The following is a 12,674-nucleotide window of genomic DNA, read 5'->3' as shown; positions in this document are numbered from 1 at the left end:
CGATAGTCAAAACCACTTTAATCAGTACGGAGATGTATGAGATTGCGCACATTACATCGATTTAGTATCGGCCGATTCTTCATACAAATTAGAATCGGGCCCAACTATCGGCCAACTAAAAATCAGTGGTCTGCGCCTAGGCTAACCCTACTGTTCCTAGGTATTGGGTGACACATACACGCGTCTCTGCGAGAATGGGGTACCAGGCGTCCAGTACCAGATAGTGCACAAGTACATAATGAACCCCAAGAGCTTGACCATCGGCGAGCTGTATGGAGAGGTCAACCTGCAGACCCTGGAGTGGCATGACGGCATTCTGCCGCTATCGCTTAGGACGGCTGTGCAGGTGATTATTGACTTAGTTATTTTCATTATTTGGCTTTGTAACTTTTGAATCTAATGCCCGTATTCACAGACATTACTATGAGGTCTAACAGTGCGCGTGGACGCACAGGGTGACACATGAACCAATCACAAAGCTCTATTCAAGGCTATTCATATACAAAAGTATTTAATAGATAGATAATAAGATGCTTTTCAACGTTGGTAGTGGGTAACCTACGTAAAGGATTCCTTACGTGCGAGTCTGACTCGAACTTGACCAGTTTTTTTAACCATTTATACGGCTTTTATATTTCCCACCGTATTTTGAACTTTATTGCCTTGTCTTAAGGTCCAAAAACAATGAATTTGGACTTATTATGCCCGTTAAAGGCTTAAATATGGTATAGAATTATGCATAATAAGTAAACATTGTTTTCTCTCTTTTTTCATAAACCAGGCTGAGAACGCAGACCACCAGTGGTTGATCTGCGACGGGCCTGTGGACGCTGTGTGGATCGAGAATATGAACACTGTATTAGATGACAACAAGATGCTGTGCCTTTCCAACTCCGAGCGTATCAAGCTTACCCCTTATGTGCACATGGTCTTTGAGGTACGTAGATGGATAACACTTTATTGTAGGTACACCACACAGAACAGAACTAGAGAAGAAAAGAAAGAAATACACAAAATTAACTTTGTATTTTTGCGATCTGAGACTTATGCCCGTTTTCACCATTAATCCCTAATTTTTAAGTGACTTCTATGGTAACAAATAACAGGAATTTTGGTGTCATATGTGTCATTTACAAATTAGGGATTGATGGTGAAAACGGGTATTAGAATCTTTTTTATTATCCCTAAAAAAGGAAGTGCAAGTAACATGTTCTTCTTAATCTACATTTAATCTGGTTTTTAGGTGGCAGATTTAGCCCAAGCGTCGCCAGCCACCGTCTCCCGCTGTGGCATGGTATACATAGATCCCAACGAACTGGGCTATTTGCCGTACGTTCGCTCGTGGCTCGACGTGGGTGTGGAAAAGAACACTTTCAACCTCGAGAATTCTGAATTTCTCTACGAGCTGTTCAAAATGCTGGAAGTCGGCATTGTCCACGTGAACACCAAGTGCAATGTGGGCATTAAACAAGTAAGTAGACTTGCATAAATTAAGAAATAAAATGTTTTTATTGTGATTACAAATGCTGAATGGAGAAGTTTCGTGATGTTAAAAACATTATATTTGACTGAATGGGATTAAAGTATAGACCAAAACTAAAAAGACGGTGAAGTTTTTTTTAAATGGCTGAGAAATTAATTATTTAAATAAGCCACATATTTTCGCGTGGAACTCAAACATAGACGGTGCGTAGAATTATTCACGCCACCCGTTCTAGTTTCAACCACAATGCTTATCACCCCCGGCGCGTTGTCGAGAATGACACTATAAGTCAGTCTTCTTTTTCTTTATGTATGTGGCCAGGTCTGGGATATCTAAAAACCGGCCAAGTGCGAGTCGGACTCGCACACCGAGGGTTCCACCGTACAAACGTAGCGGTTTACAATTTATGACGTATTAAATCAAATTACTTACTAGATATCGTAGTAGTCTTTATGTTTTGATTCCGTTGCGAGTAGTGGCGAATTTCAAAATATGCGGTATGATTATAGGTAGGTACCTACCTCAGCGTTTTGAATTTTTGCGTTGATTTAGAATCTTAGAGGCAATTAGATTTAAGAAGTGTTTGATATGAATTTCAACTTTAATATCTCTACGCGTTCATGTGAAAAAGGGTAGGTAGTAAGTTTATAATTAATAAAAAAATATTTTATGTCATGTACACAAAAATAATATTTTAATATTTTATGTAACTTCAAATTTATCATTTTTGCAATTTTTCCTTTATCTGTATAGCCTGACCAGGAACATAAAAACCCTCGCCATGTTGCGGAAAACTAATGGTACTAATTTCTTTTAATGGCAACAGTAACTGAAAACTTCATTGACATGTCACCTTGCATGTCAGTCTATTGCTGTCAAAGTGTAAACAAACTTTATTTTAAATGTGCGCAATTGATTTTGTGAATTAAATTGCTAAAATCTTTTTATAGTCGTGAAAGAAAAGTGGTTCACAATGTGTTAAAGTATTTGTGGAAGAGAAAACTAAGGGTTCGGACAATATTTTCATTGAATAATGTTTCCGACAAAGGTTGTCAAATTGACTGACATGTTTATCGTATAGTACAGTCCTCTATGAAAATTAGCTATGGTTTGTTTCAACTACCTATTTTAAAATTTTTAATCACTTTCTAAGTGTTGAATTTTATGGGATTGGGAAAGAAGTACCGACTTTGAAGCGTTCATGAGCAGACATTGCAGTTGAATATTCAAGTTCTGAATTTGATTATTGATGAATAATAAAATAAATTCTACTAGCTCGATTGATGGTTTCATTTCATTTATTTAGATCAGGTTACCTATAATAATATTTTTTCGTTAATTTATGAAAATATCAAATTAGCCCGTAATCCTGAATCCTGATACATAAAGTTAGCCTATTAATTTAACACAGGTACGACTGTACTCAGTGTTGCACTATCAAATGCAATTGACGCGCCTCTATGCCAGGGTTTTTATGTTCCTGGTCAGGCTATACTATATATAACGTTGCTTCGTGCCGAATTTCAAGATTCTGAGTTCACGGGAAGTACCTTGTATAGCCTGACCAGGAACATAAAAACCCTGGCATAGAGGCGCGTCAGTTGCATTTGATAGTGCAACACTGAGTACAGTCGTACCTGTGTTAAATTAATAGGCTAACTTTATGTATCAGGATTCAGGATTACGGGCTAATTTAATATTTTCATAAATTAACGAAAAAAATATTATTATAGGTAACCTGGTTTAAATAAATTAAATGAAACCATCAATCGAGCTTGTAGGATTTATTTTATTATTCATCAATAATCAAATTCAGAACTTGAATATTCAACTGCAATGTCTGCTCATGAACGCTTCAAACTCGGTACTTCTTTCCCAATTCCATAAAATTCAACACTTAGAAAGTGACAAAAATTTTTAAAATAGGTAGTTGAAACTTGAAACAAACCACAGCTAATTTTCATAGTGGACTGTACTATACGATAAACATGTCAGTCAATTTGACAACCTTTGTCGGAAACATTATTCAATGAAAATATTGTCCGAACCCTTAGTATTTCTCTTCGACAAATACCTTAACACATTGTGAACCACTTTTCTTTTACGACTATAAAAATATTTTAGCAATTTAATTCACAAAATCAATTGCGCACATTTAAAATAAAGTTTGTTTACACTTTGACAGCAATAGACTGACATGCAAGGTGACATGTCAATAAAGTTTTCAGTTACTGTTGCCATTAAAAGAAATTAGTACCATTAGTTTTCCGCAACATGGCGAGGGTTTTTATGTTCCTGGTCGGGCTATAGGTTTTGATTCCTTAGCGTGTGACGGAAATTCGTCTAAGGTGTGGGTATAAACTGCTGTATCTTTTGATCGCGTTAACTTAGAAGTTTGATTTTTTCACTGCTTAAAGGGACAATAGACGTAGGTATTTGGTATAAATTTCAATTTGATACCTTTATTCGTTCGTGAGAAATAAGGTAGTAAGTTTCATTTTATTAAAATATTTTTATTATATTATATAACTAAAAAAATGTGATTTTAGCAATTATTCCTATATTTGCATTATATGACAATGCTTCATGCCAAATGGCAATGCCAGATTTTGTATGGAAAGTGGCGTCTTTTTTTTTTTTCGCGCGGCCATCGACCAAACTTTGTTTTTTGATTACAAAATAGTGTAATAAACCAAACTTACTATGGCATGTATACCTTTAAACTCAGTCTGAACTGAGTTACGAGCATTAGAAGTTTGATGATTTTCATACTAGATTTGCTTTTTGTGCGCAAGTTTTGTAAGAAATTGCAACAAAATATTGCGCTATTTTTTTATTGCGCTGATTCTGCTCCATACTGATGTCTGGAGCCTTTAATGGATGGTATTGTTTGTTTAAACATACAATCTCACTATTTTGTTGCAATTTCTTACAAAACTTTGCGCGCAAAAAGCAAATCTAGTATGAAAACCATCAAACTTCTAATGCTCGTAACTCAGTTAAGACTGAGTTTAGAGGTATACATGTCATAGTAAGTTTGGTTTATTACACTATTTTGTAATCAAAAAACAAAGTTTGGTCGATGGCCGCGCGAAAAAAAAAAGACGCCAATTTCCGGCATTGTCTTTTGAAGATTCTGAGTTTACGGGAAGTATCCTGTAGGTTTTGATTCCTTTGCGAGTGTCGAAAATTTGTTGAAAATATCGACATAATCGGCTGTATCTTTTGATTGGCTTGGCTTAGAAGTTTGATATTTTCACAGCTTAAAGGGACAATAGACCTGAGTATTTCATGTGAATTTCAGCTTGATACGTCCACGCGTTCTTAAGATAAAGGGTCTTGACAGACAGACAGACGGACAACAAAGTGATCCTATAAGGGTTCCTTTTTTTCCTTTTGAGGTACGGAACCCTAAAAAAAGGATACAAAATGGCTGAAAAATTAAAAAACTACTAGATTTTTAAAAATTAGATCTGTCAACAGCACTGGACCAGGTGTGATTCACTGTTTGTACTCCGAATGAGTACCGTGACGTCACCGATCAAAAGGCGCAAAATATTTGTTATACGCAACTTTGGGGCCCTGTAACTTCTTTATTTGTAGATATATTTTCATGATTCTATTTGCATTCACGAATCTAAATTCACAAGCGTTCTGCTAAAAAATACACTTTCATGAGTTCTTGTCACCACGACTAATGTAATAATTTTAATGATATCATTATGGCCTTTATCAGGTGGATATCAGTAAAGTATCGGCTCTGTGTTATCTGATGGGCGCGTTACTATCGGAGCCTGGCGAAAGGTTCTCGGACAAAGCGGCGGTGAAGGTATACATCGCGTACTGCTTCATTTTCTGCTATGTCTGGTGCATCGGAGGAAACATCCTCGAAGCCAATAGGAAGGGCTATGAGGAAGTCATCAAGAGGCAGTTTGAGGAGTTTGAAGAAGCAGAATAGTAAGTATTTTCTTAAACAAAGATAATCCTCCTTATTACAAAAAAGTTAAACCCGGGAGGAACACTGGTTTAAATTAATGACATTACCACACTAAATATCAATTTAAACCAGAGTTCAACCAGAGTCCAACTTTTTGTAATAAGGAGAATGGAGAAGTTTCCTGATGTTGAAAACATTATATTTCTCTGAATGGGATTAAAATATAGACTAAAACTAAAAAGTCGGTAAAGTTTTTTTTTTTAAATCCATCAGGAAATGGCTGAGAAATTAATTATTTAAATTACCTACATATTTTCGCGTGGAACTCAAACAGCCCGTTCTAGTTTCAAAAAGGACAATGTTCGTTCTCCATACATTGTTCGCCTAAAGAACCAACAATTTTGACATATTACTACCCGAAAGCGAAATAATACGATTCTGTGTGTAAGAACAATGATTCCTGATGGACACTTGCCATAAAATTAATGATTAAGAATATTAAATCACAGCGATTTTATAATAGGTATGTCGTTTATGACAACATGGCGTCTAATGTATTGTGTGAATGTATGAACACCGATTCGCGAAAAATGTTTTGTATTGTCGTCACGCCGAGTCGCAGCCAAATAGTATAAAATAATAGAACAAGTTTTAGAAATACAACTCGGCATTCCACTTTTACAATATGCCCACATATTGCACGTAAATAAACAACATGAATCGTAGGTTGTTTCCACCCTTGTCATCTGACACATGAAATAAACTCCTATTGTATTATAGATATCGAAGCCGAATCGTATATAATAATAGAATGGGTTTTGGAGATCACTCGGGGTTCCACTTTTATAAAATACCTACATATTACATAAAAATACCACGAATCATGAGTTTTCTTTTCACCATTTACATCTGACACGAGATAACAAACTCCTATCTCCATGACTACCATCGTAGTCTATGCCAAAGACTACAATATTTTAAGCAAGAAGTTTCAAACCTTAGCGGCTACGGTAACCCCTGGGCCACATACATCATGATAACATTCGGTCGACACCGGAACGAAGTCTTGCGATTATGCAAAAAAGCATCGTATTCTAGTGCGGCTATATCACGTTCAACCGGGGTTTTAATTCGACTAAAGTCCTGACTAAAGACTGGAAGAAAATACGCCGCATTGTATGAGCACTTCGTGTTCGTTAAAGCGGCTTCAGATCTAGAGCCCACATAGTTTTCTTTCCAATAATATCCGCAAGTAGCGCTGCATGATCTTTACAACAAAAACGGCAATAGTTATTAAGGTGCCAAAATTATATGATTACTTTGGCACGGTATTATACACGTGCGAAGATTTGTCATTTTCATTCATTTCTTCATCATCATCATCATTTCAGCCACAGGACGTCCACTACTGAACATAGGCCTCCCCCAATGACTTCCACATCGCACGGTTGGTAGCGGCCTGCATCCAGCGCCTTCCCGCTACCTTTATCAGGTCGTCGGTCCACCTTGTGGTGGGTTGACATTGCAGAATATGACTTTTGATAGGTTCATCATAGAATTCGGCGGGGATATCCTCACGGAGGAAGTTCGTAAAAGGGCGGAACAAGATCTTATAATAATGCAAGGCCGAAGCTGTTACGCGCGTGCTCCTACGTGTAATCCGGCGAGTATGCAATAAATAGTAATTTCTGGTAAATAGTGGTAATACGTATCGTTCGTTCGTTCGTTTCAGCCGAAAAGACGTCCACTGCTGGACAAAGGCCTCCCCCAAGGATTTCCACGAAGACCGATCCTGCACCGCTCGCATACAGGCACCTCCCGCGACCTTCACCAGATCGTCGGTCCACCTAGTGGGAGGCCTGCCCACGCTACGTCTTTCGGCTCGTGGTCGCCATTCAAGAACTTTCCTGCCCCAGCGGCCATCAGCTCTACGAGCTATGTGCCCCGCCCAGTCTATGTCTGTATGCGCTACGATTACAGGGTATCATTTTGCATAGTCGCAAGACATCACTCCGCTGCTGTCAAATCAATGTCGCATAATGTTATCGCAATGTGTGTGGCCCTTGGCCAAATCACAGAAGCCTATGCGAAGAAAGAGCACTTGAATGACAATAAAAATCAGGGTTACCATTTTATAAGATTTCCTCACTATTGAGGGTAACAAAGTAACATTAATAATCTAGCCATTAATTACATTTATTACCTATACGAGAAAGTAAAGCAACATGCGGTTTTATTTTAATTTGTAAAATATTAAACCCCTCATATTTGTAACAGTTTGTTCCAAGTTTAGTTTTACTGTTTTGTTAACAGTATTGCTGTTTCAGCTGTCACTGTGAAGCTTTGGGAAAATAAATAAATAGAAAAAATATTAACATAAATATTTATTTAAGTTTTTATGTTCATTATCATAATATGCCAATTTAAGTTACACTGTGTGACAGTCTTTGACACTAAACAAACTCTTCAGCTTAATAATACCTACCTACAGGGCGTTTTTATAGTTACTCTTGCTGATGAAACAAGAAGGGTTGATTCTACTACTGAAATACAACTACTTTTCTTACAGGACCAATATCAAATTCTCAAAAAAATTCACATCCTCGTGATGGTGATAATTTCTATGGAGAGGTTTTTTTTATATTCGGTCTCTTGGGATAAGTTATTCCATTTGAGCAGTAGAATTAATCCTTTTTATTCGATCACATATAAAAACAACACAAGTGTTTAGGAAAACTTCTTCTTTGGTATGGTATCACTACGGAGTTATAATGTCGGCAACTCTGTATCACTGACTTGTAACTTTCAAACAGCATGAATAATAAGGGCACCACATTGGTTTTCTTTCTGAAAAAAGGCTTTCAGTTTTAGTACTAACCCTTTAGCACTATTTCATTGAAATAAAAATACAATAAACGCACAGAAGACTGAAATTGAGTCAACTGACGTGACATTTATAATTTGTTGACATTATGACAGTTTGACAAGACTAGGGATTGAAAAAGTTTTAATTGAAAAAGTAAAATGACAATTTATTAAAACGATTCACATGGATATAATCGATTAAAAATATTTATAAAATGTTCTGATACTTGCCTGTAGCGATTATCCAATCCTGGTTTCTACTGAAAAACTACCTCGTGGCAAGATTTTAATAAAATAATAAAATCTTTATCTTCTCTTTCACAATCTATAAAAGTTCATTTGGTCTATTATTATACATGTGCTATGAATGAGGGTTTTCGCGATTGAAAAATCCGCGAGATGGCAATACGTAGACGCGAGGTCCAAATGCTGCATGATTGGTGGATATCTGTCAATGTCATGTCAAAAATAACCAATCATGCAGCATTTGGACCTCACGTCTACGTATTGCCATCTGGCGGATTTTTCAATCGCGAAAACCCTCATTGGCATAGATTATGAGAGACTGGCAACTATACTAGGTTGATATCAGGTGATCCGTCTGCTCATTTGCCTCCTGTCACATAAAAAAAAAATATATATGTTTCTCACACTTCAACTGGCATTGGATTCAACATCGGATTCTGACACTTTTACAGTTATGATACCATGAATATCAGTTTATGGTCCTAATTATTTTTATTTTATTTACGACCTTCGACCAGTTGGACACTTTAGATATCTTCTTGTAATAGTGTCAAACTGTCAATATCTTTTTAGCTTTTAACGCAAATCTAGTCTTCAAAGCAGTTTAATCGATTTATTTTATTTTCAAAATCGATATTTTATTGTCTATGATGGCCGCAGGAACATCACTATACATGGACTCCCAGCAATAAAGTACGGTAATGCCTCGTACAGATTTTATCGGCAAAAATTATGGAACTTGATAGGTTTTAGACCATGCCACGCACCAAAACGTCCGGAAGTTGTAATAGTATTATAGAATAAACGTTAAAAGACTTATTTATTTAATTTTTCAATGCTTAAGTGTCCATTAGAATGAAAGGGTGCTTAATGTATTAAAAAAAATAGAAAATAATTATGATGGGTTAATGTTTTTGGGCGGTTTTTTAGGCGGTTTCTGACAATGTCCTTTGCTTACCACCCATGGCGCGTTGTCGAGAATGAGACTGTACGTCAAAGTCTTCTTCTTCTTTTTGTATATGGCCAGGTCTGGGATATGTCAAAAAAAGTTTACAAAATTATACTAAGAAAGAATCTTGAGTGAACGTGAAACGTGAAAGTGACCCTGTCTGAAAAATTAAAAACTACTAGAATTTTAAAAAATGGATCTGTCAAGAGCACTGGACCAGGGGTGATTTACTGTTTGTACTCTGAATGACTATCTTGACTACACCGATCAAAATGGCGTGAATATTTGTTACGCGCAACTTTAGGGCCCTGTAAATTCTTTATTTGTAGAGATATTTTCATGATTCTTTCACGATTTTTGTTAGTTTTACCAGGCCTGTTCATCTCCGCGAGTTTACATCGAAAACAAAACACGCACGATGGCCCACCTACAGGATACTATTCGACAAGGCCTCACATATGAGCGAACATTGACTCACGCACGCGTATTCTTGTGTATGATGGAAGAAAATAAAGAAAATGGTCAAAAATCAAAATCAAAATCAAAAATATTTATTCAGTTTAGACCACAAGTGGCACTTATGAACGGTGCTAAATACTGTGCAGTATTTAACTGCCTAAATAATAATAAAAACACAGAATGTACTTTTTTAAGTTGCCTCAAGACACTGAGAGGTAAATAAGTAGTTAATATTATTCATGATAATTCATGCTAAATCATGTATTTCCTCCGCCATTTTCCGCAGTTTGGCACCTCACGTCACATCATTTTACCGAAGTCAGCCCTATAGCTTCGGCGCAGTGCCAATCACTGACGTTTGTCAACAAAATGGTGCTTGACTCTTGAGACAGGCTAAATTACACCATATTGTTAATGACATTGAGCATACATTTTTTTAAAAACCTTCGCGAAGTAAAACTTCTGTACGTAGTAGGTACTTATTATTATTCTGTGGTTTTACTTATATTTTCAAGTTTTATTAAAAAAAAATTGGAAACTTTTCCATTATGACTAACAAAGTACCATTGCAGCATTGGTTTTAATTCTCTTGTCGTAACTATTTATCTCAGTTATGTTTTGATTTGCATCTTTCCAGCTTTCCTCAAGGTTTCAATTTCTTCGACATGTATATGGATACGAAACAACGGAAACTGAAAGTGTGGGCGGAAATCATACCAGAGTTCCTCTACGATAGTAACAGACCGTTTTTTGAAACTCTTGTGCCTACCATTGATACCGTTAGATATGGCTACTTATTTGAGAAGCTCCTGTCAAGTGGAAAGCCAGTCATGTTTACAGGAAATACAGGTAAATAATTGGCTATTTATATAAAAAGGCAAATGATAATGTATCTTCTAATTCCAATTTGTTTTCTAGGTGTGGGTAAAACGTGTGTTGCAGCGGAAGTGCTTAACAAAATGTCTTCAAGTGGCTATTTCATCCCAGTTATACTTAACTTTTCTGCACAGACCAGTAGCACGAGGACACAGGTATACAAACTCTCATTAAAATCTTATAAATGAAGTATCGAACTTAATTGTAAATACAAAATATATTATAGGAGGTTATAGAGCTTCGTCTGGAAAAAAGACCAAGGAAAGCAATCGGTGCGCCATTAGGAAAGAAAGTGATTATATTCATTGATGACGTGAACATGCCTAAACTAGACGTCTATGGTGCTCAGCCTACTATCGAACTCCTTCGGTGAGTAAAAATAACTTTCACATGACGTGTTAGTTACTGGTCTACGTAAGAATCGGCATTCATTAAAATATTCAAATCAGTCTAAATTTTCAACCGACTTCAAAAAAGGAGGAGGTTCTCAATTCGACCCGTATGTTTTTTTTTTCTATGTTTGTTACGGGATAACTCCGGCAATTATGAACCGATTTGAACAAATCTTTTTTCGGCGTATAGGTAATACCTCAAGGGTGGTCCCATTTAAATTTAATAATAGAAAAAACAACCCCCAAGGGTGGAAAATTGGGGATGAACTTTTTTATACGCAATATCTCCGCCGATTATGAACCAATTCGAACGATTATTTTTTTGTTGAATAGGTATTATCAAAAGGGTGGTTTCATGCGAATTTAAAGAAAAATTTTATTTTGTGTTCACGCATTTGAAGTCGGTTTTATTTTTTTTAAAAGTTAATTATTATTTATTACATGTAAACTGGGTCACCTTATTCAATGTGCAATGTTGTCTTGACACCTGAAATGTCAATTGATTGCATCCAATTCATATTTAATGCCGAAAATTCAATTTATAAATTCATCTTTGGCATTGAATGTTTTCTGTAAAGTTTGTTAGGGTAGATCAGAAATGAAACTATAAACCACAATTTTCTGCACCATTTGGTTGCAGACAATTCTTGGATTTCGGAGGATTATACGACCGCGACAAGCTCTACTGGAAGGACATACTTGATGTCGTTCTGTCCTGCGCCTGCGCACCCCCTGGTGGCGGTCGTAATCCACTCACGGCGCGATTTGTGAGACATTTCGCCATGTTTTACATCTCAGCACCTAATGCAGATGCTATGAAGACCATATTTAAGGTAATAACTATAAAAAAAGCTCAGTTAAGCTAAAAGTTAACATTCTATATAAGCAGCTTCGTTAGTAATTCTATGCCATGTCCAGTATGAAACAATTACTGTTCTTTAGGCTTCTCTAGTTTATATTACATCAGCTCAGTTCCTTAGTGGCAGTTCTGTTAAGCCAAACCTCTTGCGTTCTTGTTTAGGCCATTCTCAAAGGTCACATGGAGGATTTCGTCCCAGAAGTGTCTGTGCTGGGCGAGCCGATAGTAAACGCAGCAGTTGACATATACCTCAAGATCTGCGCTGAGCTTCTGCCAACGCCTTCTAAGTCTCACTACGTGTTTAACCTCAGAGACTTGTCCAAGTCCATGCAAGGCGTGCTCCAAGCCGACGCGGCGTACATGCGGTCACCGCAAGCTATGCTCAGGTATAAACAAAGTGATCTAATTTATTCACTGACATTCATTTTGCAGTCAACGTCAAATAGTTCATGATATCCAAAGTAGTTAAAAAGTAGTCTTTATTACAACTGGAATAAGGTTGTGTTGTCAACTTTTTGCCTATGCAGTCGATGTTTGCACACTTTTGTGCAATTTTAAACTGGGTCTCAAGACTCGAAATAACAGCTCAATCAATCTACCTCGTCAGT

The 12,674-nt window shown here is 36.7% G+C and overlaps 1 protein-coding gene across 1 annotated transcript in view; it reads left to right on the top strand.

The window, feature by feature from the left end:
• LOC135086570 (dynein axonemal heavy chain 6) overlaps positions 1 to 12,674 on the top strand; it is a 91,662-nt gene that overhangs the window by 19,234 nt on the left and 59,754 nt on the right. The window contains exons 28-36 of the mRNA XM_063981321.1: positions 161 to 346; positions 782 to 937; positions 1,244 to 1,471; positions 5,220 to 5,440; positions 10,577 to 10,788; positions 10,858 to 10,970; positions 11,042 to 11,184; positions 11,848 to 12,040; positions 12,229 to 12,452. Of these exons, the coding sequence (XP_063837391.1) occupies positions 161 to 346; positions 782 to 937; positions 1,244 to 1,471; positions 5,220 to 5,440; positions 10,577 to 10,788; positions 10,858 to 10,970; positions 11,042 to 11,184; positions 11,848 to 12,040; positions 12,229 to 12,452 (1,676 nt within the window). The remainder of the gene's footprint in view (positions 1 to 160; positions 347 to 781; positions 938 to 1,243; positions 1,472 to 5,219; positions 5,441 to 10,576; positions 10,789 to 10,857; positions 10,971 to 11,041; positions 11,185 to 11,847; positions 12,041 to 12,228; positions 12,453 to 12,674) is intronic.

Source organism: Ostrinia nubilalis, chromosome Z (assembly GCF_963855985.1).
Source record: "Ostrinia nubilalis chromosome Z, ilOstNubi1.1, whole genome shotgun sequence".
NCBI lineage: Eukaryota > Metazoa > Arthropoda > Insecta > Lepidoptera > Crambidae > Ostrinia > Ostrinia nubilalis.
Note: the sequence above shows the minus strand (reverse complement) of the source record. Positions and strands in the feature narration are given on the sequence as shown.